Source organism: Neocloeon triangulifer, unplaced genomic scaffold (assembly GCF_031216515.1).
Source record: "Neocloeon triangulifer isolate White Clay Creek 2 clone unplaced genomic scaffold, ASM3121651v1 ptg000012l, whole genome shotgun sequence".
NCBI classification, from domain to species: Eukaryota; Metazoa; Arthropoda; class Insecta; order Ephemeroptera; family Baetidae; genus Neocloeon; species Neocloeon triangulifer.
In genome coordinates this window covers 370,384-398,268 of record NW_026775554.1, presented here as the reverse complement: position 1 = coordinate 398,268, position 27,885 = coordinate 370,384, and the positions used below count along the sequence as shown (strand labels likewise).

Sequence of the window (27,885 nt, the reverse complement as noted above, 5' to 3'; positions counted from 1 at the left end):
GGCGAAGTGCGATGTTTTGTGCTGTTTGAAAAAGTAGAAACTCTTGTCCCTGCGTCTGGTAAAGTCGGTTTTCTTCTTAATTTTAACAATACTAAATTTAAAATCATCACTTGCCGCCGTATTTTTCTATGTAAATGACCTTGAAAGCTAAAAAATGCGAAAAAAGACCGAGAAATTTAGGTTTAAGAATTTAAAATTCAGTAATTTTCCCGAAAAGTTTGTTAAGAATTTCGTGTCTCGCGCTTTTCTTCCCTCTTAAAGGATTTGCAGTTGGTAAATTTCACGACTCGACCTTGGCCTGTGGCGAAGTGCGATGTTTTGTCCTGTTTGGAAATTAGCAAGTCTTTTCCCTGCGTCTGGTAAAGTCGAATTTTAACAATACTAAATTTAAAATCATCACTTTCCGCCGTATTTTTCTATGTCAATGACCATGAAAGCTAAAATATGCGAAAAAAGACCGAGAAATTTAGGTTTAAGAATTTAAAATTCAGTAATTTTCCCGAAAAAATTGTTAAGAATTTCGTGTCTCGCGCTTTTCTTCCCTCTTAATGAATTTGCAGTTGGTAAATTTCATGACTCGACCTTGGCCTGTGGCGAAGTGCGATGTTTTGTGCTGTTTGAAAATTAGCAAGTCTTTTCTCTGCGTCTGTTAAAGTCAGTTTTCATTTAAATTTATACTTAATTTAAAATCATCACTTTCCGCCGTATTTTTCTATGTAAATGACCATGAAAGCTAAAAAATGCGAAAAAATACCAAGAAATTTAGGTTTAAGAATTTAAAATTCAGTAATTTTCCCGAAAAGTTTGCTAAGAATTTCGTGTCTCGCGCTTTTCTTCCCTCTTATAGGATTTGCAGTTGGTAAATTTCACGACTCGACCTTGGCCTGTGGCGAAGTGCGATGTTTTGTCCTGTTTGGAAATTAGCAAGTCTTTTCCCTGCGTCTGGTAAAGTCGAATTTTAACAATACTAAATTTAAAATCATCACTTTCCGCCGTATTTTTCTATGTCAATGACCATGAAAGCTAAAATATGCGAAAAAAGACCGAGAAATTTAGGTTTAAGAATTTAAAATTCAGTAATTTTCCCGAAAAAATTGTTAAGAATTTCGTGTCTCGCGCTTTTCTTCCCTCTTAATGAATTTGCAGTTGGTAAATTTCATGACTCGACCTTGGCCTGTGGCGAAGTGCGATGTTTTGTGCTGTTTGAAAATTAGCAAGTCTTTTCTCTGCGTCTGTTAAAGTCAGTTTTCATTTAAATTTATACTTAATTTAAAATCATCACTTTCCGCCGTATTTTTCTATGTAAATGACCATGAAAGCTAAAAAATGCGAAAAAATACCAAGAAATTTAGGTTTAAGAATTTAAAATTCAGTAATTTTCCCGAAAAGTTTGCTAAGAATTTCGTGTCTCGCGCTTTTCTTCCCTCTTATAGGATTTGCAGTTGGTAAATTTCACGACTCGACCTTGGCCTGTGGCGAAGTGCGATGTTTTGTCCTGTTTGGAAATTAGCAAGTCTTTTCCCTGCGTCTGGTAAAGTCGAATTTTAACAATACTAAATTTAAAATCATCACTTTCCGCCGTATTTTTCTATGTCAATGACCATGAAAGCTAAAATATGCGAAAAAAGACCGAGAAATTTAGGTTTAAGAATTTAAAATTCAGTAATTTTCCCGAAAAAATTGTTAAGAATTTCGTGTCTCGCGCTTTTCTTCCCTCTTAATGAATTTGCAGTTGGTAAATTTCATGACTCGACCTTGGCCTGTGGCGAAGTGCGATGTTTTGTGCTGTTTGAAAATTAGCAAGTCTTTTCTCTGCGTCTGTTAAAGTCAGTTTTCATTTAAATTTATACTTAATTTAAAATCATCACTTTCCGCCGTATTTTTCTATGTAAATGACCATGAAAGCTAAAAAATGCGAAAAAATACCAAGAAATTTAGGTTTAAGAATTTAAAATTCAGTAATTTTCCCGAAAAGTTTGCTAAGAATTTCGTGTCTCGCGCTTTTCTTCCCTCTTATAGGATTTGCAGTTGGTAAATTTCACGACTCGACCTTGGCCTGTGGCGAAGTGCGATGTTTTGTCCTGTTTGGAAATTAGCAAGTCTTTTCCCTGCGTCTGGTAAAGTCGAATTTTAACAATACTAAATTTAAAATCATCACTTTCCGCCGTATTTTTCTATGTCAATGACCATGAAAGCTAAAATATGCGAAAAAAGACCGAGAAATTTAGGTTTAAGAATTTAAAATTCAGTAATTTTCCCGAAAAAATTGTTAAGAATTTCGTGTCTCGCGCTTTTCTTCCCTCTTAATGAATTTGCAGTTGGTAAATTTCATGACTCGACCTTGGCCTGTGGCGAAGTGCGATGTTTTGTGCTGTTTGAAAATTAGCAAGTCTTTTCTCTGCGTCTGTTAAAGTCAGTTTTCATTTAAATTTATACTTAATTTAAAATCATCACTTTCCGCCGTATTTTTCTATGTAAATGACCATGAAAGCTAAAAAATGCGAAAAAATACCAAGAAATTTAGGTTTAAGAATTTAAAATTCAGTAATTTTCCCGAAAAGTTTGCTAAGAATTTCGTGTCTCGCGCTTTTCTTCCCTCTTATAGGATTTGCAGTTGGTAAATTTCACGACTCGACCTTGGCCTGTGGCGAAGTGCGATGTTTTGTGCTGTTTGAAAAAGTAGAAACTCTTGTCCCTGCTTCTTGTAAAGTCGGTTTTCTTCTTAATTTTAACAAAACTTAATTTAAAATCATCACTTTCCGCCGTATTTTTCTATGTTGTTGCCAAGAAAGCTGAAAAATAAGAAAAAAAAACCAAGAAATTTAGGTTTAAGAATTTAAAATTCAGTAATTTTCCCGAAAAGTTTGCTAAGAATTTCGTGTCTCGCGCTTTTCTTCCCTCTTAATGAATTTGCAGTTGGTAAATTTCATGACTCGACCTTGGCCTGTGGCGAAGTGCGATGTTTTGTGCTGTTTGGAAATTAGCAAGTCTTTTCCCTGCGTCTGGAATTGTCAGTTTTGTTATTAATTTTAGCAACACTTTCTTATAAATCAACACTTTCCTGTGATTCTTCTTTGATGATGTCCGAGAAATCAGAAAGAGACGATGATAATTAGGTTAAGGAATTCAGTTTTATATATATTTACCAAATAATATCAAAATTGGTTCAATATTTGAAATCTTGCGCTTTTCTTCGTTCCCTGTGGTTTCCAATTGGCAAAAATTCACAAACTGGAGCAGGTAACGAGTTAGGTGCTATTGTGATTTGTAAACCTTGTCCCTCTCTCAAAATTCGGTATTTAGCTATTTTAGGGATATTTATTTTGAAGTTTGGAATCATCATTTTAATGCCGTATTCTTACTTTATGATGACTGAGAAAGCTGAAAATTTCAAAAAAATTTAGGATGAGGTCTTGCAGTTTTTGTTATTTACGCCAATAGATTGACTTCGGAATTTTAAATCTCGCGCATCTTGTATTCTTTCCTAAGGGTTTGAGTTGTCAAAAGTTCGTGAACTCTGTTTTAAGTTTCACTTTCCCAAAGAGCATCTGTGTTGTTCCTTTTACTTTTTGTTCCAGCGTGAGAGACAGACGCTGGCTGACCTAAATGGCACGCTGTTGGTCTCACTAAGCAGTCTGAAGCGAGCCTTGCCGTTGACTGAATCAGTGAATCGAACTTTTCAATCGATCTCTGCGCCATGTTGTCTGCAAATCCACAAATTGATTGCCGCTCAGAGGTATTCAATTTATTTTATTACATTGTTTAAAATTTCACAAATATTCCATTTTAGAAAAAAATGCATTCATGTAAAAAATGTTGCTGGTAGAAAACACATAATTCCGATGCGTTTTCCTATGGCCTGGGGTGGTAAAAGAAAATACGTCTAATAATCCATCTTCGAAAGCAGCTGTCAACTATTTTCGTTGTTTGGCAATTTAAATTCTTTATGCTTTCATTAAAAAAAGCTAGATTTCCTGTTTGCATGCAAATTTTGTGGCTGCTGTTTTCATTTTTTTTTCACTCCACGGCAGTTTTATTATTCATCCGTTCAAACCTGAATTCATAATCTAATTGTTTTGGCAATTTGCCCATAATTAGGCAATGATCTTTAAAAAAAAATGAATAAGTTTATCATTTGCACAATTTTATTACAATACCACATTATAATGTTTTATTTTCCAAAAAATTTATTGTTAATTTTTGTCACAGCAGCTTCAGTGGCAAAAAAAAAAAAACTCACTGAATCGCGTCCTTTTCACAGATGAGGCCACAGAGAACGAGGTGATGGTCGCTCTTCAAGTTTGACCACCTCAGAGCAGGTGAGAAGTTCCATGACCTACTTTAGTAATACAATTTTAAACAGTTTCTTCAATTTATCTGATTGCGTTGTTAAAAATTTAGACACAACAATTGAGTAAGCAACGGTCCATTTTGATTTGTTTCTCTGTCAAAAACATTCTCCCATTTTAGAGTAAATTCACCAACTCTTATTTCATTTTCTGCTTTTTCTCCCAATTTTGCCTTTTCATTTCAATTTAAAAAATTGCTGCTCACTATGGAATGAAAAGTCGGTATTTGCAAGACGCCCATGAAGCTGAAATTTACAGAAAGCTCTCCACACGGTCAAATAATGAGATAATTCTGACTCTTGTACTCCTACGTGTACGACTAAGTTGTGGCAAATTCATGTGTGTTGATCGCGGCGCAGTATTTAGGACCCTTTCCTGACTTGATCGACCGAGTATGGCATATCCAGCATCAGATTTTTGACGCTCTCACCAGGCTGAATTCCTGTTTGTTTGTTTTTTGTTGTTTTTGGTCATGCATTTTTACTCAATATTCTTTTTTCAACTTTAATGATACCAATAAATGCCCTTCTTTGATAAGTTTTTCTGACGGTGCATACCGTATGGAAAGGCAGGTTGAAGTTGCGGCAATTTCATGTATCTGTCGTGTTGAAAGCAGCACCAGCAGGAAGGACCCTTTCCTGACTTGATCGACCGAGTATGGCATATCCAGCATCAGATTTTTAACGCTCTCACCAGGCTGAATTCCTGTTTGTTTGTTTTTTGTTTTTTTTTTTTTTGTTAGGCGTTTTAACTCAATATTCTTTTTTCAACTTTAATGATACCAATAAATGCCCTTCTTTGATAAGTTTCTCTGACGGTGCATACCGTCTGCAAAGGCAGGTTGAAGTTGTGGCAATTCCATTTATCACAAAGTTTTCACAGTTTTCAGGACCTTTTCCTGACCTGAGCGATCCAGCAGAATAGCAATTTTTTTTTATCCTGCCTAGATTCCGAAATAGTACCTTTTTCAAAACAATGTTTGTGTAATTTCACCTTTGCCCAGTTTAGAATTTACCTTCAACTAAATCTTCTTAGTCTTAAGCACGTCGCAAGAAGATTTCCCTCCCTCTTCATTACCAGTTTTCCCTTCAATCACGGCAGATTGAAGATCTAGTTTTATTTGCCCTCAGAAGTTTGTCATCAGTTAGAGTACGAAAATGTTGTTGTTTCATGTCGCACGCGCCCGCCACAACAAACTATTCGGACCGATCGATGTCCTGGCCTCGAGGATCACCAACGAGTCTAAAGTGAAATTTGCAGCGGAGCAAATTCGACCTCATCGGATGAGACACGTGTCGCGTTTTAAAATGGTGATTATCAAGTCATACCTCCAAAATTTGCCTCAATTTAAAATTATTTTTATTTTCTTACAAATGATCAGGCAGTTGATTGAAAATAGTTGTTGCTCAAGTTGGTGGAAACTATGAGAATTTACGCTGTGTAATTTCCACCAATGAGGTCATGTACCTTTGGATTATTAAATTTGCCATCAAAATTTGAATTTATTTCCTATTTTTTTAAGTGTCAAAGTGTCCCAAAGTAGCGCAAATAAGTTGTTGGAAAATTGTGACAATATCCCTGAGCCTTAATTGTTCAAAAAGTGACCTTCTCAGCTAATAAAACGTGTTTGTGCCTGAAAATTAGAGTTAAATTTCTTTTTTTATCAATTAAATGAATACTGTGACATTGGTCTGAGAACTATAAAATAAGTGACTAATTTTGGTTCTTTCAAAATTCGAACGATTGTTATGCAAATTTCAGGCAAGAAAATTCATTGTCCAGCGGATGGCTCAACGGATGCGGCCATGGATCGCCCAACAATGCTCTCTCTGGTGTGGAGGCTTTCATTGTTGTCTTCCTGTTTGCAACCGAAACTTGCATTGCTGTCTCGACCGAAGAATTTCGTCGTCCCCAACGGAGGTGAACAGACCATGGCGGCAGATCGCCCAATTTCAATCTTTTCTTCTCTTGCTTCAAAGAAAAAGTATGTGATTTTTAAAACTTGAAGTCTTCCAATGCCAAAATCGAAAATCGTCAAGGCTAATTGGAAAGAAAAAGTATTAAGATGGTGCAGGCCACACGAGAAATGTGGCGTTGAGGTACCAAAATTTAATTATTCCTAAGAGAAGTTTAAATAATCGCTCTCAGTTTATAGACATGAATATTTTATAGACCTGCCAAACAAACTACAAACTGCAGCCATGATTATTGACCATATCAATTGAGTCTTACAAAAAGTGGGACTAGATTTTTTCCAAAAGTAGACTGGATCTCCGGTACGTTGCATTGTAAAAAGGGTAAAAAGCCTCTTTTATGACATTGTCTGTCAAGATGGTCTTTTTCCAGGACAAGTCGGCGTGAGCTGGTTTCGTGTCCCACTTTTTGTGTAATTACTATGAAAGAATTTGTTAATTATGCTTAAAAATATAGTAAATATTGTAAAATAAACATTTTAAAACATAGTAAATCATTGTGGTGAGTACAAAATTAAAAATAATTGACGTCGAAGCGCGTCGTATGGTTGTTTAGTTTTAAACAGCAGGTCAAATGGCCTCTCTCCACTCCGGGAGATTTGCTTCGAGGGACCAAGGCCATCGAGAAGTTCCCGACCACAGCCTTTCCATCCGAGTTTGCCCTGGCATGATCACTCTATTTGTTCGACTTGGGCCTTGTAAATTTTCAACATAGCGTCGGTGAAGGTAAAAATCGATCATTTTTATTAAAAATTATATCTTAGAAGTCTTAATGATTAAAGTCATTTTTTCCAGCTCTGCTGAGAGAGTAGAACGAATTTTGGCATGCCGAAGACTGACTCAATTATTCGTACATGTGGCTTCAGCAATTATGTCCAGCTTGGTAAACGTGTCCATCGTGAACCTCGACAAGACCACATTGAAATCGAAACCATTTAAGTAATTTACTCCGCCTTTCATTTGGCAACATTTTCGGCTGCCAGGTCGGTTCTGTTGAGGCCTTGTCCACTTTTATAGGACTGGAGAAGCTGCGAATAAGGACAAGGTCAATTTCAGGTTGCTTATTGACTAAAAAGTGTAGGTGGACAAATTCATGCGCTGCTACGAGCGGCGCACAAAGGATCTGGCAAAAATGCCAAACCATTTTCAGCAAGAACTTGTTTGACAGAATCACAGATAAGCAGCAGATATGTCTTAAGCCACAATAAGGCTGTGAGATTCTGGGCTATGTTGTCTTCAAGGACACAAAAGGTGGAATTTCAATTTATATTTTCAATTTATCTCGTATTTTTTTGTATTCTTGAAAAATTAATATATTAATGAGTTGAACCTGAAATATTTGCAAGGAAGTTATAAGAATGAATGAATCGTTTTAATTTATATTACACGAACCAATAAGGCGTTTCATTTATCCTCGTAGTTTTGTTAATTAGCACATTATGAATGTTCTGATTTCAGCCCCTTCATGTCGAAAGAGCCTAACTGAGAGCACCTCCAGATGGGTATAAAAAAACCAGTGTGTGGACTTGTTCGCCAGGAGTTTTGATGATTTTTATATTGAGGAGAAAATTCGCCCCGTCCGGAACCATATCGAGCGCCAAGGTTGTTCCCGCCTTCATTCTATATATAATTTGCTATTTTACGTGGGGCAGACATAGTTGAGCCGGAATGAAATACTATGGAGCACTTAGAATTGAGTATATGTAGGAGAAAACTTGTTAATTTTAAGCTTGAGGTGCACCGTCTGCTCTGTTTTGACAAGAAAAGGAAGTAAAATTCAGGTGTGCAATGAATTGAATTTGGAGCCGTCGCTTTTGTCCCCAACACTGACCTGCCACACCAACTTCTATATACTGCAGGCAAGAGTCTCGAAAACATGAATTTTTTTTAAATTTTAGTGATTATAGATTTTTCAAAACACAGACCGCCCGTTTTAAAATACTGACAGCCTCAATTCTCATGCGCGAAAGTCTCATTTCTGGACAAGAGGCGTGAGCGGGTTGTGCTCTCCTGCGTTTTAGGTCACAAACCCACTCTTTTTTTTTGTTTTTATGAAATAAAGACGCATACTAATTAAAAATTAAGCGATATTTGTGGTGAGTTCAAAATTAAATTAACGTGCGGTTCTTTGGTTGTAAACAGCAGATGACATCGAGGGTAAAACGGCCTCGCTCCACTTTGGAAGATTTGCTCCGAGGAACCAAAGCCAACGAAAAGTTCCCGACTGCAGTCTCTGTCCTTTTCATCCGAGTTTGCCCTGACATGATCACTATTCGATCAACTTGGCGAATTTCCAACATCGCCTGCTGATGAAGGTAAAAAAACAAACAATTTTATACAAAATCAAATCACCGCAGCCTCAGAATAAGTATTTTATGCTTCAAGTCATGTCATATTATTTGTTTCAGCTCCGAGAGAGACACAAAGAATTCAGACATGCTGGAGGGTGTCCCAATTTCGACCATTGAATGCTCGGCAATGGAAAGTGGCTTCTGTCTGTCGAGGCCGCTAAATCCAAGTCCTCGACCTAATTTAAAGCTGAAGAAGCTGTCAACAAGGACAATAAAGTCAATGGCTCAAGAGATTTTTGATGGGAAATTCATCTTCTGCAACAAGCGGTGCAAAAATGGCATTTAGATCATGCATTTTGCTAAAACGTCTTAATGAAGATGAGGAGCTCTGAAACGTTTGCTTAGTTCGGATTAGCCAACAATATTTTGTACTTTGTTGCTTTTGAGGACTCGTTGCTTTGCGACGTGAATGTAAAAGTGGAATTTAGTTTCACAAATTTGATTTATTTCTCTTGTATTTTTTGTATTGGTGAAATCTAATATTTGATAACTGAGTTATATAAGAATGAGAAAATTGTTTTGATCCATGCCTGGAGAACGGGGGGGGGGGGGGGGGGGGCGTGTTTCATTTTTCCTCATATTTTTGGACCATTTGGTCAACGGTTTATTAGCACATTATGAATGCTTTAATTTCGGTGCCACGTTGAAAGAGTTTGACAAAATTGCGGCCTGAAAGATTGGAAGAGGCTCAGATAGGTTTACAAAAAACAATGTTGAACCCTTTTCATCAAATTAAGAGTTTTGAAGACTTTTTTTTATCAAGGAGAGAGAATTTGGTGGAAATGTCACATAGGCTATTTTTGATTATAAGTATTCTACATCAAAATCATGCTCAAGAAGATTTTTTTTACCTAACATTGCATTTTCTCTGTGTTTCGCCAACATCCTTTTGTAACTTCAGTCTGGTCTGCACTTTGCATTCCTTATTTGCCTGAGACAACTTGAAGAATTTTATTTCCTGTTCTGTTGACCAGTAAAATTAAAGAAGTAGAATTGTTCTCTCCGGCGGTTGCTGCAAAGTCGGAGCCCTCGGATGTTTCCGATCAAACAAAATTCCCGTCAGCTGACGCCACGGCAATTAAGTTCAAACCTGCCCCAGGGCAGTGAAAAAGTTAATTTCAAGTTTTCCAAAGAATTATTTGCAATGTTATTCTAAAAAGTAGAAAATATTTTAGTTTTGCTTCTCATAATTTTCAATTTATCAGCTTTTGCAGATTGTTACTGATTTTACTAATTGAAGTTGGGAAACTTATTTCAATACGACCTCGGGCCTACTGAGGGTAGAACCATTTTTACGATTATGAAATCAGATTTTTCTTGACAGGCTTCAGGTTCAGATCTTCAAAATCGTTTAAATTGTGTTAACTGAGAATACTGATTTTAAGGTGATTAATCGTTCAATGAAAACATGAACATTCAGGCTGTATTTTTTACTTTTTCAAGTCTCGTTGAAATGCTGCAACCTACCTGTCAGCAATGCTTAAAGCGTTGCATAACTTCGAATCTTGCAGGCGTTTTTAGAAGTGTAGCGCAATTTGAAACCACGTTGGATTAGCAATTGTTGTATATGTTCAAATACAATTTGGGCCACAAAATGAAATGTTGGTGCAACCTGCACTTTGTGCCCTGTTATTTCATGTTTTCTATTTAAATTTTTAAAATGATAATGAAACAATTTTTCATAATTTTGTTCAGATACGGAATGAAACAACACTTTTTGACAGTTCAATTTTATTATTTCTCGTACAAAAATCATTACAATCAACACTTTTATTCAGAATTAAGTACAACCTGTGTGTTTGCAATTAGAGCGAGTTTTCGTAAATTAAATTAACCATGGCTTTATCACAGCTCCACTTATTTGCATTTCATCATTGAAAACTATCCCTGGATTCTTTCATCGCTTGTGAGAAAATTAGAAATTACTTTCGGTGGAGATGCAATACAGGAACATTGAGTAATCCTAGCTTACTTCTTAGAATGAAAACTGAAATGTGTTCGCAAAAATAAAACTGAAAAAGGCCAGCGAACTTATGACACTCGACGAATCAACTCCGAGTCTTCTTATAACGTAATCACTTGCACTGTTTAAGGTCACTTAAATGTCCAGAAGAGTCTCGATCAGTGTCGTCCAGGCGAGCCCCACGAGTTGTCCAGCTGCTGATTGCCGTATACGTAACCTGTGTAAGCAAAGCGGCCTGCAAAAAATCCATTTAGGTTCAAAATTTACTCAAGGCCAAAAAAAATTAAGTTTATTTTGATGGTGATTTTACCCTGCATTAAATTTAGTTTGTAGATTTCAGTTCCAGGGAAGAACTGAATTTCTAATTCAAACATTATTTCTGATGGGAATTTTCAAAAATTATTTTTATCTCAAAATTGACAAGACCAAAATTGATAAAAATTCAAACAAATCACATTTACAAAGTAAAATCAATTATCGACGAAAAAAGTTGAGAAATATTAATTTTAGTGAAAAATTTCCTTTGATTACCTGGAGTGTGCAAGTTTGACTGGTAAGAAGAGTTGCTGCCGTTCGGGGAGGTCGACGGACCGCTCCTGTTCAAAAAGGGCGAGTTGTCTGCAAATTTGGACATTTCATTAGGAATCAAACTTTTCAATTTTTCAAAATAAATTACTCTGGACTTGCTGAGGCGGGGGTGCAAAGCCTCTGCTGGTGTACGAGTTGTTGGCGAAGTAAACTGCAAATCCAGATTTTTCGTTAAAAAGAAAATGGAAACATTTTAAAAGTTACGATTGGAGGCGGCGGCAATGACGATGACCATGCAGATGGCGAAGATGATCTCGGTGCGGAAACTGTAGAGGAGGTCCCAGGACGCGGTGAAGAGGGCCGGTTTGTTCGGACACATGGGCGCCTGCACGTTCTTGTCCACCAGCACGGGCAGAATGAATGTTTGGCCTGCGGATTGAAGAAAAAATATTTTACCAAAATTTATCCAAAATAACTCTTTAAGAGAGATTCACATTCATTTGGAGTTTCATTTTTAAAAAGGAAAAGTTCAACTCTAAAAATTTTGACATTTTGAAAAATATTTTTCTCCATTGACAACAAAGCTGTAGGTCAAAGGCTAAGGTCACTTTGAAGCGATTTCATAATTATTTTAAAAGTAAAATATTAACTTTTCAGAGGATAATTTTTAATTTCTAATTTGTCTCAAACATCTCGGAGGAAGTAACAAAAAGGGTGGAAAGTCAAATATTTTTAGTACTGTGAATTAGAAAATAAGCAAAATTTATTAAATTTGAAATAACCGGAGACCAATTTGATATGAAATAATGGTTGTTCTTACAGAGTTTTTGTCAATAAAAGGAAAAATTGTTGGTTTTCAAAGTATGGACGCTATTTGTGAAAAAAAAAACTAAATATTGAACAATTCTCCAAAATTAAACAGATAATGTAGAATAACAAAAACTACAACTTTCCTATACCTGGATATAAATCAAAAGGGACCTTCATACCCAAAATTGGACTTTTTTTTACTAAAAAAATAATAAAATCACTCAAAAGTGACCTTTACCTTTGACCTACAGCTTTGGTGTTAACAGAAAAGTTGTTCAGTATGGAAAATGAGTCTAGACATGATATTTTCACCACTCTAGAATTTGTGGTTGCAAAGTAAACCCCGTTTTAAAGTTTTTCTAAATAATCCAAAAAACGAAGAAAGTCACAATTTCAGAAATTCCTTTTCTAAACATTCAAAAATTTCGAAAACTCTTTATGATTGGTTTCCTGAATAAGTTAAATAATAAAAAAAAAAAACAATATTCAGTTAAGATATTAACCAGTGAGGGGCGAGTTGATCCTGAGGAGGACGCTGCCGTAGCGGTGGGCGTGGGGCAGGGCCCAGAAGGCGTCCGTCAGCCGGACGGGGATGGCGATGGCGTCCGGGCCGACTTCCCTGGCGTGGCCAATCTCGAGCTCGGGCGTCGGCTCCACCCTGACCTTGCCCAGGGCCTGGCTGGGCCCCGAGAGCACGACCTGGCCAGCCTGCTCGGAGAGGACGACCTCCTTGGCCGCCACCTCGACCGGGCTGAAGAAGGTCACGCCCAGTCTGTCCGTGCAGACGGTCGAGTCGCGCAGACACGCCATCAGCATCAACTTCTTGCTGCGCTCGCCGCTGCTGGCCGACACTTGGCACGCGTGCTGCGCGCCCTGGAAGTCGTACACGGGTTCCGCGCTCAGGGTCGGGTCGTACGAGCCGTCCTCCCACGCCACCTTGCACTCGATGGCCGATGGCAACTTACTCGCCGGCGGATCACACTTTCCCTCTACCAGGCTGCTCTTTTTTGCGCCTTAAAAAAATAATTAAAATTTAGACAAAACTTGAAAATTCGTCAAATTAAAGCTTTTCACTTGAAGACGTAACTTATTGTGCTGAACAACTTTGCTGTTGACAACTTTTGCGTAGGTCAAAGGTCAAGATCACTAAAATACAAAAAATTTAATTTTTGAACGGAACTTTAAAAAAGCACATCTTCAATTTTTTCCAAGGTATAGGAAAAAATATAGCCCCAAGTGTGTAGGACAAAATACCTGATTTCCAGAATGTTAACTTTTACAGTTTATTTTATATTTTTAATTGGATATTAAAAAACGGGAAAAATGGCAATTGGGCAATAGAAATTAATTTTCAACCAGCGATAACTCAGTTCTTGTGAGAGATAAGGTTGTAGTTTTAATGACAAAAAGTGTTCCAAATTACTCTTTCTATCAAACAATGAATTAATCATTAAGGTCAGGTCACTTAAGGTTATTGACCCCCATGACCTTTGACCGTATAAAAATATTTTTACATAACGTTCCATACTAAAACATTGCTATAAATTTATTCAGTTTTGGTTAACCCTATTTTAAGGTCATAGGTCACTGGGGTCAATATTGTGAAGTGACCAAACATGGTTTGATAGAAAAAGTAATTTGAAACACTTTTTGTTATTACAACTATTGTCATATCTCTCACAAGAAGTGAGTTATCGCTGTTTGAAAATTAATTTCTATTGCCAAATAGCGATGTTTTTTTTTTAATAATCAATTAAAAATATCAATTAAACGATTCCATCATTCTGAAAATCAGGTATTTTGTTCTACACACTTGGAGCTACATTTTACCTATCCTGCAAAAAAATCTAAGGAGCGCTACTTGATGAAAATTGAGTTTAAAAGTGAAATTTGTAACGAAGTGACCTTGACCTTTGACCTACGCAAAAGTACTTTACAGAAAACTTGTCGGGCATAAAAAGTTACGTTTGTAAGTGAAGAGAGTATCTGTAATTTATCAATCGGAGCAAAGATATTAATTTTTTTGTTTTCACGGGAATGCGATTTTTTAAAATAGAATTTTACCACTTTTGTTGTTGGTCTTGATGAGGACTTTGGCCAGCAAGGGCGCGTTGCTGCTGAAGGAGGAGGGCGAGGGGCTGAGCCAGGCGACGGAGGTGGCAGGGCTGACCTGAATCTCGGCCCAAGTGGTCACGCCTGAAAGAAAGCATCAACTCAGGTCAGGGTCATCATGAATTTGGCTCACCTTCGGAGGAGACGAAGTTGAGGTTGGCGTCGCCGGGGCCGAGGGCGACGGCCCAGCCCGTAGTGGCGTCAACCTGGAGGGCCGCGTCGGCCAGGGTGCTCCAGTTGCCCTGGCGGCCGACGTGGTAGCAGACGACGTCACCCTGGCTCAGGGCGGTGGGCCTCACGATCGGCCTGACCTGCAGCTTGAGGAAGGCGTGCTGGGCGCCGTCCCACAGGTCCAGGACAGCGCGGCCAAGTTCGCCGAGCTGCAGAAGGTCGTTGGTCAGGGCCAGGGTCTGCGGCCGGCTGGACATCCACTCGAGGCGGCGCTCCTCAGAGGGCACCACCATCTCCCTGCCGATGGCGTCGTGGTACGTCACATGCACGGGGGTCTGCATGCCCCGCGCGAACACCCCCAGCGGTGAGGCCGCCTGCGCCATTACGTACGCCACGGGCACCACGGCCACGCCCACCACCAGCTTCTGGTTCGTCTTGTGGTCGGACACGACGATGGTGCCTCGGCCCAGCGGCCCTGCCGAGGTCACCAAACCGCCCTCGCTCACGGACATGATTCCTTCGCCGCCGCAGTCCAGGAAGAACTTGCCGCTGCTCGCCCTCAGTTGGACCTGGTTCAAATAATTTTTATCACAATTAAAACTGAAAATGTGTTTAATTAAAATTGAAAGTAAAATTCCATCAAAATCAATTTACGATAATTTGATTTGAATTACCTTTGAGAAGGGGGCGATGAGGATGGGGGCGGCGGAGGGTGCGTTCGGGGGCAGGGTCAGGCGTTGGGCGGGGATGACCTCGACGGCCGCGGTGCTGGTGAAGACGGTGCCCTCGCCCAGTTGGAAGGTGGCCGAAAGTTCCGCCATGCCCACGTTCACTGCGTCCACGTGCACGACGCTGTCTGTTGGCAAAGAAAGAAGGAAAAAAGGTCAAATTTAACGACAACGATCAAAACAATCTTGCAGCAAAATTAAATCTGTTTTAACTTTGGCTGCTAAAGTTTGCAAATTCTCCAAATCGGCATGGTAAGGCGATTTTGTCCTTAAGGTTAGCATTGAGCAAAAATTTGAAGCAAATGAAGATTTTGAACATTCTCGCCTTTCTAAAGCGTTTTCTTTTTTTTCTTTTGAATTTAGAAGAAAATAGTATGGACATAAAATATGCAGAAATAAATTTCCTTTATCTTTTGTTTGAAACATTTTCTTATCAAATAATATCCTTGGCCGTAAAATTCAAATTACTAAATCTTTGAACCGAATTTTTACTTAATATTCCAAAATATTAGCATAATTTTACTAAAACGGGTTCTGAAAGATTTCATACAATTTCTAATCTTACAGGCCACAATTTTGTCTTTCCAGAACCATGAAATAAAAGAGTCTAAGTTGATAAGAACCAAAATTATGACCGTTTTAAGTTATTTCAAAAATTAAATTGTACATTCTGGGAGAAAATTCCGAAATTTTCGCCTTTTTACCGGTTTATTGATTTTTTTATTCACTCTCACCAGAGGACTTGACGTGGAGGCGGCCGCCGTGGTCAGCCCAGACGCACTTGGCCTCGAGCGTGGCCACGACAAAAGGTGAGACGACCTCTCCGGTGTCCGACTTGCCGACCAGGTAGGCGGGCATGCGCGTGCCCTGCTCGAGGACGGTGGTGGGCGTGGCGACTTCGACGGCGCTCAGGGCGACGATGCGCACCGGGGCCGAGTCCTGCGAGTAGATGTGGCCGTCGGGGGCCACGGCCTTGACCGAGACGCGGCCCGAGCCGGTGCAGCGCGCCTCCATCATGCCGCCCACGGTCGTGTCCAGGCAGGACGGACGCTCCGGCGACGACGACGAGAACTCGAGCACCGCGTCCGGCACCTTCGGACCACCTTTGGCCAGCACTTGCATCACCGAGCCGGGCACCAGCACCAGGTCGCTCGGCCAAATCTGCAAATTTCACATTTAATTTTTTTTTTCATTTCAACCGCATTTTTGCATCGGTCAGTTATCATACATTTTGGCAGGCCTTCCCTTCAATATAGATGAAGTTTCAAAGGATTTTGAAAAAATTCTCAAAATTGCCTTCTTTACAGGGGCTTAACTTTGGGAATTTTTTTTAAAGGGAGATTTTGAAAATCGAAAATATCTTGGATTCTGTTAGAGATACGCTAAAAAGTATCATGACCAAAGTTGTTGGAATATAGACAACCTACAACTTTGCCGCAGTGCTCAAGGTCGTAGGTCGAAGTTCAAGGTCACTTTTGACATTAATTTTTAAATTTGCTGCTGAAGTACATTAATATTTTTTTAACTTTCTATACAACCAAAAGTTGCGTATGTTAATAGGAAAGAACATATTAAAAATTGGTGATGATATTGTGTTTAGTTTTAGAGTTATTCACGGTCAAAGGGTGAAAAACGTTTTTTTTTAGCTCATTTAGTGAAAAACGATTTTCCATCGCTGATAACTTTAATTATGTTGGATGTAAAACAAAAATCCAGTCACCAAAATGCTTCTGCTGATGTCCTCTTTCAAAAATTGTATGAAGAATTAATTAAAGGTCACAGGTCACCAGGGTCGATGACCTTTTGAGACCTGGGTCTAATTCTGTAAGATAGAATCGTTCCATTTCCATTTCTATTTCATTTTCCATATGCTTACCCATTCTATTTCGTCGCCTATTTTGATAACGACTACTATTTCGCTGCCATTCCATTTCCATTTCTATTTCGTTGTCAATTTTATTAGTTGTGCCATTTATTTATTTATTATTTAATTTAATTACTGCCTATGCTTGCAGTGCTCTTCGAATGGTTTTTAATATTAAGGTTGATAAAATTATATGAATTATTTAATTTTAAATGAAAATGTATATTTATAATTCTTATATGTCTCTCGCACCCCCTTATAATCAAATCTTTTTATGGCTCATAAATAGAGGGGATCAAGATAATTTTTCCTTTCACGAAGTTAATTAAATCAATTTCTTAAAAATTGGCTGAATTAAAATACAATTATATTTTTTTTTTGCAAATTAGCAACCAAGTATTTATATTATTAAATTCATCGCGTGCGCTGTTTGGTACCACAATTTGCTCCCACACTGTGGTACCACAATTTGCTCCCACACTGTGGTACCAAAATTTGCGCCCACAATGTGGTACCACAATTTACTTCCACACTGTGGTACCACAATTTGCTCCCACACTGTGGTACCACAATATGCTCCCACACTTTGGTACCACAATTTTCTCCCACACTGTGGTACCACAATTTGCTCCCACACTGTGGTACCACAATTTGCTCCCACACTGTGGTACCACAATTTGCTCCCACACTGTGGTACCACAATTTGCTCCCACACTGTGGTACCACAATTTGCGCCCACACTGTGGTACCACAATTTGCGCCCACACTGTGGTACCACAATTTGCGCCCACACTGTGGTACCACAATTTGCGCCCACAATGTGGTACCACAATTTGCTCCCACAATGTGGTACCACAATTTGCTCCCACAATGTGGTACCACAATTTGCTCCCACAATGTGGTACCACAATTTGCTCCCACACTGTGGTACCACAATTTGCTCCCACACTGTGGTACCACAATTTGCTCCCACACTGTGGTACCACAATATGCTCCCACACTTTGGTACCACAATTTTCTCCCACACTGTGGTACCACAATTTGCTCCCACACTGTGGTACCACAATTTGCTCCCACACTGTGGTACCACAATTTGCTCCCACACTGTGGTACCACAATTTGCGCCCACACTGTGGTACCACAATTGTGGTACCACACTGTGGTACCACAATTTGCTCCCACACTGTGGTACCACAATTTGCGCCCACACTGTGGTACCACAATTTGCTCCCACAATGTGGTACCACAATTTGCTCCCACAATGTGGTACCACAATTTGCTCCCACAATGTGGTACCACAATTTGCTCCCACAATGTGGTACCACAATTTGCTCCCACACTGTGGTACCACAATTTGCTCCCACACTGTGGTACCACAATTTGCTCCCACACTGTGGTACCACAATTTGCTCCCACACTGTGGTACCACAATTTGCTCCCACAATGTGGTACCACAATTTGCTCCCACACTGGTACCACAATTTGCTCCGACACTGTGGTACCACAATTTGCTCCCACACTGTGGTACCACAATTTGCTCCCACACTGTGTTACCACAATTTGCTCCCACACTGTGGTACCACAATTTGCTCCCACAATGAGGTACCACAATTGTCTCCCACACTGTGGTACCACATTTTGCTCCCACACTGTGGTACCACAATTTGCTCCCACACTGTGGTACCACAATTGTCTCCCACACTGTGGTACCACAATTTGCTCCCACACTGTGGTACCACAATTTGCTCCCACAATGTGGTACCACAATTGTCTCCCACACTGTGGTACCACAATTGTCTCCCACACTGTGGTACCACAATTGTCTCCCACACTGTGGTACCACAATTGTCTCCCACACTGTGGTACCACAATTTGCTCCCACAATGTGGTACCACAATTTGCTCCCACAATGTGGTACCACAATTTGCTCCCACACTGTGGTACCACAATTGTCTCCCACACTGTGGTACCATAATTTGCTCCCACACTGTGGTACCACAATTTGCTCCCACACTGTGGTACCACATTTTCTCCCACACTGTGGTACCACAATTTGCTCCCACACTGTGGTACCACAATTGTCTCCCACACTGTGGTACCACAATTTGCTCCCACACTGTGGTACCACAATTTGCTCCCACAATGAGGTACCACAATTGTCTCCCACACTGTGGTACCACATTTTGCTCCCACACTGTGGTACCACAATTGTCTCCCACACTGTGGTACCACAATTTGCTCCCACACTGTGGTACCACAATTGTCTCCCACACTGTGGTACCACAATTTGCTCCCACACTGTGGTACCACAATTTGCTCCCACAATGTGGTACCACAATTGTCTCCCACACTGTGGTACCACAATTTGCTCCCACACTGTGGTACCACTATTTGCTCCCACACTGTGGTACCACAATTTGCTCCCACACTGAGGTACTTTTGACTAAACGCCTTATTCAAATAATTTTTTATACATTTTATTGACTTGAGTATATTAAAAATCATTTGAAAAATTACTGTAAGCGCATATGCAATAATTAAATTAAATATAAATATTATATGAAAATTATATATATACATATATATATATATATATATATATATCTAAATATATATATATATATATATATATATATATATATATATATATATATATATATATATATATATATATATATATATATATATATATATATATATATATATATATATATATATATATATATATATATATATATGTATATCAAATTTTCAGAGCAGTTTTTGTAAATTAAAAAAAGTTCATTTTTCAAACTGCTCTGAAAATTTGAAAAATGATCCGATTTTGATAAAAATTCATTTCTAGCATCTTCTTGACGTGCCTAATCGAATGATGCCTCACACATGCCTTTCCGGAAAAGTTTTAGTTTTTCCAAAAGGGGTCGGGAAAATCGGCGATTGCGGAAAAACGGCTGGAGGAAAAGTTTTGAAATTTTAGGGGTGTCTTGCCAAAGAACCAAGCTACATTTTGGCTATTTAGACTTTCTGTTGCGGGTTGCATACTCTCTGGGAAAAATAAGTTAATTTTTTTCTTCAATTTTCCGGAAAAGCAGCCAGTGTTGGAAAGTTAATGTTCACAGAGAAAAGATAGGAAATTTTATCAGCTTTCAGAATCACTTTAAGTTTTGTTTTTAACTCCCATAGAAATCGAGAAATCGACCAAAACGTGGACCCCTTGTGAAAATGGTCAATTTTCCGGAAAATAGCAAGTATGGAAAAATTACGTTGTTGTTATGTTCAAGATGCACCCCTCCAGCAATTTTCAGATTTTTATCTCGACGCGTTAGTTTTTTTGGCACATTTGGCAAAAAATTGCAAATTAACGGGAAAAAATTAGAAGTAAGCAAAATTTCGAAAAACTGACCCCAGATTCGTGTTCAGGAGGGTCGATTTACCTAAAAAATATGTTTCACACTTTTAACTTCACACACACCCTTTGCCACTACATTGGTGTTCCCATAAGGCGATTTGGCTTTTTTTAGTTTTTCAAGTAAAACAATTAAAATTTCAACTCTGTCAAAATTCTTACTATGCCAGTCAAATTTGGAGAAGGTTGGGCTTTCAGAATCTGTCTAGATTTTTCAATTTGGACCAACGGTTCGCCCGTGGCGAGCTGTCAACATCCGCGGATTATTTATTGGACACCCTGTATATGGCTCAACTATTAAAATTGACGACGAAATAGAAATGGAAATGGATAGGCTGCGAAATAGAAGTCGTAATCGAAAAAGGCGACGAAATAGAATGGGTAAGCAAATGGAAAATGAATATAGAAATGGAAATAGAAACGAAAAAGCTTACAGAATTAGACCCCTGGTCACGATACACGATCTGAAAGAGCTTATCGAGTAGATAATATTTTGTCATGATACATTTTATCCTAGTTCTGATAGAAAATAAGTTAATGAGATTGCAAGTACAAAAATCTAGGAAAACCACGTTTTTCACCCTTTGACCTTGAATAACTTTTTAAATAAAAAACACTCTATCACAAATTTTTAATAAGTTCTTCCCTACTAAAATACTCAACTCTTGGCTATTTCGAAACCTAAAATTTTTATGTACTAGATACTTAAGCAGCAATTTTAAAAATTAATGTAGGCAAAAGTGACCTTGAACTTTGACCTTGGGCACTTCAGCAAAGTTGTAGAATGTCTCATTTCGAACAAATTTGGTCATAATACTTTTAAGCGTATCTCAAACAGAAACAAAATTAAATATTTTCGATTTTCAAAAAATCTCCAAATTCGAGCCCCTGTAAAGTAGGCAATTTTGGGAATTTTCCCAAATCCATTGGAACTTTATCTCTAAAGAAGTAAAGAAATCGATCAGCCGAAGTGTATCAAAATCAGCTGCACAAAAGTAGGTCAAAATAGAATAAAAGAGATTTTTACCTTAATGGGTGGGAAGACGTTGATGTTGACCGGGTGGCTGAGGACGTTGTCAACCTCGAATCTGAGTTCGGCATTGCCGAGTTTGAGGCCGGTGACCTTGAAGTGGAGGGGCGAGGTGTCGGAGATGTCGACCTGGATCTTGGTCGCGTCCTCCTTGTGCTTGACGAGGGCTGCAGTGGGCGGGGTCATCTGCTGGCCGTCGGTGCCCACGATCGTGAGGGAGCCCTCGACGGTGCTGCCCTCCTGCACCTGCGAGGCCACGCTGACCACCACCGAGCCGATGCCCAGCACCGTCACCTCGCCGACGGCGGCTCTGCGTGTTTCCTTCGGCAGACACGCGTCGACCACAGAGATCCTCGCGTGGCCCGGTTTCTTTGGCGTGATCTGCAAATACGAATTTCAAAATCGATTTAAATCTGTCTTAGAAATCAAATTCGGCTCATCAGGTAGCTTGTTATTTTAAATTTATTTAAATATTAAAATTTAATGCAATTTAATTGTAAAGATCAATTTCAAGATTAATCAAAGTGATCAAATTGTGTCCTGATAGATATTATAGTTGATGCAGAAATAAATTTTTATCACAATCTCTGCGATCGATTTTTTACGATGGAAATTATCAAGACACTTATCACTTCTGAAATCCATATTAATTTTTTGATTAGTTTTAAAATCAAAATAATATAATTTTAGATGATTTTTTGCCCACCTCGACGGCCCTTTTCTGCTTGGCCAAGTTGATGTCGATGACGTCTTTGCCGTCGACGATGTTGAGCAAGAAAGAGTTTGAGCCTTTGGAGATTTTCATTCGGTTCAGTTTGCTCGAGTGGTTGTAAACGGTGAGGCTGCTCGGGCTCAGCTGCACCTCCTCCAGGAACAAAATTGCCGCCTGGGCCTTCACTTGCACCTGCAACGATCAAATTTCAGATCAAGGTTTAAACTACAATCATCACCCCCAAAATCGGACTTTTTAATAAAAAAAAAAACATAAAACCGCTTACAGGTGCCATTGACCTTTGACCTGCAGAGCTTTTAAAAAGTGTTTTTGTGGATCAAAATTTTGATCAAGTTCCTTGTAAGAAGTGAAACTCAAAATGACTCCTCCAAAGGGTACTGGTAGAGACGCTCCTTTAAAAAAAGGTCATATTGCAAGATTTTTACCTGTGCTGCGGTCAGGGTTGCCGTGACGGTGAGCAGGTTGCTCTGCCCGAGGGGTCGGAGGGTGTGGTGGGCGGAGCCGGGCAGGAAGACTCCGTACGCGTCGTCCCTGACGGGGTCGTTGCCGAGGGCGGCGGGCAGGGCGTGGACGGCGTCGCGGGGGTCGAGGGTCCAGTCGGAGCGCACGCTCGAGAAGTTGTCGAATTTTCGGAGGTGCGAGTCGAAGGCCGTGACCTCGACGGTGACCTCCTGGCTGCTCAGGGCCACCAGGGTGCCCGCCGAGATGCTGCACGCGTCGTAGTCGGGCGTCGGCAGCCGCGGGGTCAGGGTCAGCGAGTCGGGCATGGCGCACACGACCTTGACGACGCCCTTGGCCTCCACGGCGGCGTCGCCCTCGCCCAGGCTCAGCGACAACGCCAACTCGGTCTCGCCCACTTTGTTGCATAAAACTCGGACGATCACATGGTTGACGCTGTTCTGGTCCACATCTGACCACTGCAACATCAAGAAAGATCATTTTTATCAATTTTCGAAACAACATTCTGTAAAAATATCAGCACCGAAGACCTAAAAAAAAAATGGAAAAATTTAACTTTAATGAAAGGAAAACTCAGCAGTTTTTCTTTTTAAACCAGAAAGAATCGGGTTAAAATGATAAAATTTGTTGTTTTGAATCATTGTTTTAGCTTCAAAACTGCTTCAAAATAACCAGGTTTTGACCTTCTGTGGTTTTCAAAAACAAATTTCTTAATTAAAACTGCTTCTATTTAAGCTACAGTAAATTACGTGATGGAACAAATTTGTCAGATTCAAAGGTCACCGAGGTCAATGACCTTTTGCGACCTAGTCACCAATGGTGATACAAACTCAGATAAGTCGTGTCAAAGACAAACACTTTTATGTTAGATGAGCTGTCTCGCTCGGAAACAAAGTTTCGGCGGTTCAAACGAGTTTCGCCATCAGAAAAGCTCGTAAAAACCACGTTTTTTGCTTGTGTAATTCTTATAATAAAAAAACAAGGAATATACCCTGTATTTTATTTCTCATTTTACGTGAAATATTTCGCTCTACGAAATGGCTATATCAGAATTTCATAAACGGTGATTCTCGAAATTGAAGTCAAAGGTCTCGAAGTCACCAGAATTGACCTTGACCTGTGACCTACGATTCTGCGCCTCACAGAAAAGTTGTAGTGGGCAACGAGACAATTCTAAAACCGTCCGGAATTTCTATGACCCCGGGAAGCCAAGATACAGCCGTTTAAAGTTTTTCAAAATCAAAATTAGAATGTCATGTAAAACCTGTAAATTTTGAGATATCGGGGCAAAACTATACATTTTGGAAACCTCTAGACATGGTTAACAACATGCTAGAATTTCATTTCGTTCAGTTAACATGGACTAACTAAGCCACGTTCACAAATTTTATTTTGTTTGCAAATATATATATATATAAAAAAAAGGAAAATGCAGAAAGAATGAAAATTGATTATTTCCTCGCGTTTGAGGAATTCCTAATTACCAAGTGAATTTACCTGCGCAAGTGCCGGGTTGGCGATAGAGATTTTGCGTCCGGGTTTGGCGAGTCCGGTCATGGCCCTCGGGCCGCCCTCGAAGATGACGTTCCTGGAGCTGCCGGGGGCGAGGACGGTGAGGGCCGAGGTCGGGTGCAGCACCCGCAGCGGTTTGTAGAAGCTGATGGTGGTCGTGTCCTCGAGGGTCAGCAGGTCGCCGTTGGGCAGCTGCACGTCCAGCGTGACGCGCACAGAGGTCAGCAGGGCGGCGTCCGAAGTCAGCAGGACGGAGGCGCACGAGCCGGCCGCCGCGTCCAACGGGCCGCCGTTCTTGGGCAGCTTGCGCACCTTGTCCGAGGTTTCCACGGCGAGGGGGGCGTGTCTGCAGTCGGCCGCCTTGACCTCCAGGCCTGCAGGGTCGCACAGCAGCAACTGCACGGGCACGTGGAGCGTCGAGCCGGCCTCAGCCTGCAGGTTGCGGCCCACGATGGATAATTTGCACGGCGGCAGGAAGCGCACCTGCGCCTGCGCCACGTTCAGCGGGTCTTTGTCCAGCCACACGGACACGTTGGCCGCCTCCGAAGAGGTCACCACGCCCTCCTGGCTCACGCTGGCCACGCGAGGGCTGCGGCTCTGCCACACGAAGGATGGGGCGCTTCCGTCTCCGGTTCGTGCTGTCGCTTCCAGTTGGATCTGCAAAAAAAAGTATTGAATTTCAATATTCATTCAAACTTGATCTTTTAAAACTATAATCAAGTTCATTACCAATGAAATGTTTAGAAATTTCTAAAATATTTAAAAATTCATTTTAAGGAACGATTTTTTTCGATTACATACTTCTTCGAGGAAATTTTCTTAAATAATTTGATTCTAAAACTCTCCCGGATTATAATTGAGTTTATATTATAATAAGTTTCGGCAAATAAAGTTCATTGAATTAACAATTCGCATTCATCTCGCAAAATCCTCTTTAAGTAAATAAATTAAAACTTTTAACATAAATATTGAAAAAAGTTTCAAATAAAAACTTTACAACATTTTCTGCATGTATCGAAATTTCCAACAAACCTCGTAAGGCTTTGGAGTCTTGGACCAAGGCAGGTAGGTGACCTTTGGCTTGACCTTGACCTGCTCGTTGATGACGAGGTGCTTCTTGGCCAAGAGGGAGTGCTGCGTGTCGGGCAGACTGGCAGTGACGGGAATGGTGCCGATCAGCTGCGCCCTTCCGAAGAGCACCGAGGCCGTTTTCCTGTCGTTCGAGAAGTACTTGGGGTTCGCCTCGATGTTGATATGCAGACCCTCACCAATGTGGAAGACGTGTCTGTTGGCGTCCAGGATGCTGGCATGCAGTTCGTAGTGACGCCCGGCAATCAACTGCCAACTGAAATTTCAAATTTCAATCATTAGTCCAAGCACTGAATTACTTTTCAAAGATTTACGTTTACCATCAAAAGATGAATTCGGTCTAAAAATTTCTAAGATTTCAAATGAAAAACAAATTGAAAAGGCTTTTATCCGAGTTTTCCTTGTTAAACTTTTTGCTTAAATATTATTTGCTTCATAAATTTTAATTTTATATTAGAAATATCTTCAATATTTATTCAATTCTATAGATTTAGAAACAAAAACAGACATTTGCTTATAAATGGCTTTAAATTGTAAGGTTAAAGTTTCGTTATCAGTCATAATCAGGTTAAACTGTTTCACCTTTTGTGAGGCAGGACCTGGATGTCAAGGGCAGTGGGGTTGGCAACCCTGAGAGTGGCCGAGGTCGTGCGGCCCTCCTCATCATCCACGGCGTTCATGTCCCTGAGGAGGATTCTGGTTTTGCCGACGGACAGCGCCTCGACAATGACCCCGTCCGACTGCAGGCTGGCGATTGCAGAGTCCTGCACCTCCAGTTGGTACTGCTCAGAGGGCAGAGCCAAATTCTCCTGGCGACCGTGCCGGACAAGTTCCAACTGGTATCTCACCTGCAAAAATCAATTCATTTTACTTTCATTTGCATTGACACATTTTAAAACTTGATTCAATCATGAGAAAACTTTGAACTTTTATACAAAAAGTTTAAGTTTCACATAAATTTGTGATCTATTGGGCATTTCCATGAGTACACTCACGACTCTTAAGGAAACCAATCATTTTGAGTTTCACAAACTTTTGAGGGCTTCAGAAAAAGGAATTGATCATAAATGGAAAAATTTTTGGTTTTTTTTTCAGTTTATTACCCGGTTTTTGAACTTCAGACGCAATTTGTGGGAAAACTAAAAATTTATAACTATTCTGAAAATTACATATTATTTGTAAAATTACACTAGCTACATTTTTTCCTAAACCTGCAAATTTATCAATGTGGACCATCATCCCCAAAAATGGATTTTGTTTTCCTAAAAAATCATAAAATCGCTTAAAAGTGACCTTGACCTTAGACCTACAGCTTTGGTGTCCGTAGAAAAGTTGTTTGGCTTGAAAAATTGAGTCTGAATGTGAAATTTTTATCACTCTAGCATTTGCGGTTGCAAAGTTATTTAAGTTTTTAATTGTTTAAAAAAACGGAAAAGTCAATATTTTTGGGTTTCAAAATTAAAGGTAAACAATTCCTTTACAAAAGCCCTAAAAATGCTTGGTTTCCTTAAGAAAATTCCTCAGGGTAATCATGGAAATGCCTTATTGATTTACAAAATGTGATAAAAAAAATTTGGCATTCAATTAATAATTTAATTTTGAAACAAATTCCGCATGAAATGACCTTTGTGTAGGGCATGAGGAGAGTGTCGAGGGGGTCGAGCAGGAGGTTGGCGACGACGGCGAGAATCACCGAAGGCGCCGGCCGGACGTTCTGGTACTGGGGCTGCGCGAGGGCTACGGTGACCTCAACCTGGCCGGTGCTGACCCCGTACAAGAGCACTTTGCTGCCGTGCAGGCCGGCACTCTCGATCTCGGCCAGGCTCTGCGAGGGTGTGTTGTAGTGCGAGTCCTCGAACCGAAGGACTTTGATGACGCCGTCCTTGGCCCGCTTCGACACGGTCCGCACCTGCCACTCGAAGGCAAATCCCTCCAGCGTCGTGAACTTGTTTCCTGCAAAAGGAGAAAAAAATCAGCTCCAATTCGAAAAAACACTCTAAATTAATCAAAATCTTTAAATTGAAATTAATTGCATAATTTTGTCACTGTTTATTTTTATCATAATTTTGGGCTTTTATCCTAACAATTAATTTTCAAAATCACATTTAAAAAATTGGAAATTTCTGGAAATTTCTTTTATGATGTCAATTTGTACATAATTTGATTTAAAATCTGACCAAGGTCGTCGTAGGCCTGGACCTCGAAGACCTCGGGGGCCTCCTCGATGAAGATCTCCCTGGTGGTGGTGACGATGCTGAGGCTGGCGATGGAGTCGACGATGACGTCGCAGCGCAACACCTCGCCCGAGGCGGCGTCCTCGGCGATGATGATGGCCGTGTGGCGACCCACCTCGGAGATGACGGCGCTCACCACCGCCTCCGAGGAGCACCCCTTGCCGGCCGCCGCCTCCACCACCGTCAGCTGGATCGTCGTCGGGTTCTTCGTGCTCCTGCCGACACACAAATCAATCAATTTTCACCATTTTCCGACCCGTTCGGGACGAAAACTCACCACTTGTAGCAGCCGCCGTCGTCGACGTGCAGCGTGAAGTTGTTGGGGAATTGGCTGTAGAGCGGCAGCAGGACGCGCGGCGTGTTCAGTTTGGCCGCGTCCGAAGTGTCCGGAGACGCGCCGAGCAGCAAGAGCGCGGCCGCGACCGCCGCGAACCGCATTTTCCGCTTCTTTTCCGTCTCTTTTCCTGCAATTCTTGAAGCGAAACGCCGGCTCACGATGTCAACATGCCGCCATTGCTCTTTTTCCGCCAAAATCGGAATTCGCGCAAAACTGCACGCCCGCGTCATCTGTTG

At 40.4% G+C, this 27,885-nt stretch overlaps 1 protein-coding gene and 1 long non-coding RNA gene across 18 annotated transcripts in view; one reads left to right on the top strand and one right to left on the bottom strand.

Moving 5' to 3' along the window:
- LOC132198034 (uncharacterized) overlaps nt 1-9,225 on the top strand; it is a 29,582-nt gene extending 20,357 nt beyond the window's left edge. For 2 of the 17 annotated variants that reach the window (XR_009441936.1, XR_009441937.1), the window contains 9 exons: nt 3,579-3,736; nt 4,262-5,659; nt 6,111-6,269; nt 6,358-6,448; nt 6,498-7,048; nt 7,118-7,573; nt 7,781-7,924; nt 8,465-8,637; nt 8,731-9,225. This is a non-coding gene — a long non-coding RNA (uncharacterized LOC132198034). Of the gene's footprint in view, nt 1-3,578; nt 3,737-4,261; nt 5,660-6,110; nt 6,270-6,328; nt 6,449-6,497; nt 7,049-7,104; nt 7,574-7,780; nt 7,925-8,464; nt 8,638-8,730 lie in introns of all 17 variants that reach the window. The other 15 variants (XR_009441952.1, XR_009441951.1, XR_009441948.1 and 12 more) reach the window with 15 other exon arrangements.
- A 1,162-nt stretch (nt 9,226-10,387) lies between these two features.
- Nucleotides 10,388-27,835, bottom strand: LOC132198030 (nuclear pore membrane glycoprotein 210). Its single transcript, XM_059621704.1, has 18 exons — nt 27,590-27,835; nt 27,256-27,527; nt 26,703-27,031; nt 25,661-25,926; nt 25,022-25,334; nt 23,975-24,646; nt 22,444-22,935; nt 21,992-22,189; nt 21,283-21,666; nt 15,720-16,146; nt 14,932-15,113; nt 14,220-14,826; nt 14,039-14,170; nt 12,478-12,987; nt 11,429-11,593; nt 11,313-11,375; nt 11,168-11,254; nt 10,388-10,871 (listed from the first exon to the last, which is right to left on the bottom strand). Exons 1-18 carry the CDS (start codon nt 27,748-27,750, stop codon nt 10,795-10,797), a joined length of 5,337 nt encoding a protein of 1,778 aa, XP_059477687.1. The 5' UTR covers nt 27,751-27,835; the 3' UTR covers nt 10,388-10,794.
- Nucleotides 27,836-27,885: the final 50 nt, after the last annotated feature.

Coding starts and splice junctions, on each gene's coding strand:
- LOC132198030 (XM_059621704.1), bottom strand. CDS start 27,750: ATGCGGTTCGCGGCGGTCGCGGCCGCGCTCTTGCTGCTCGGCGCGTCT. Junction 14,827..14,931: donor TCATCGCCCCCTTCTCAAAG/GTAATTCAAATC, acceptor TATTTGAACCAG/GTCCAACTGAGGGCGAGCAG. Junction 11,255..11,312: donor CCCGCCTCAGCAAGTCCAGA/GTAATTTATTTT, acceptor CCAAATTTGCAG/ACAACTCGCCCTTTTTGAAC.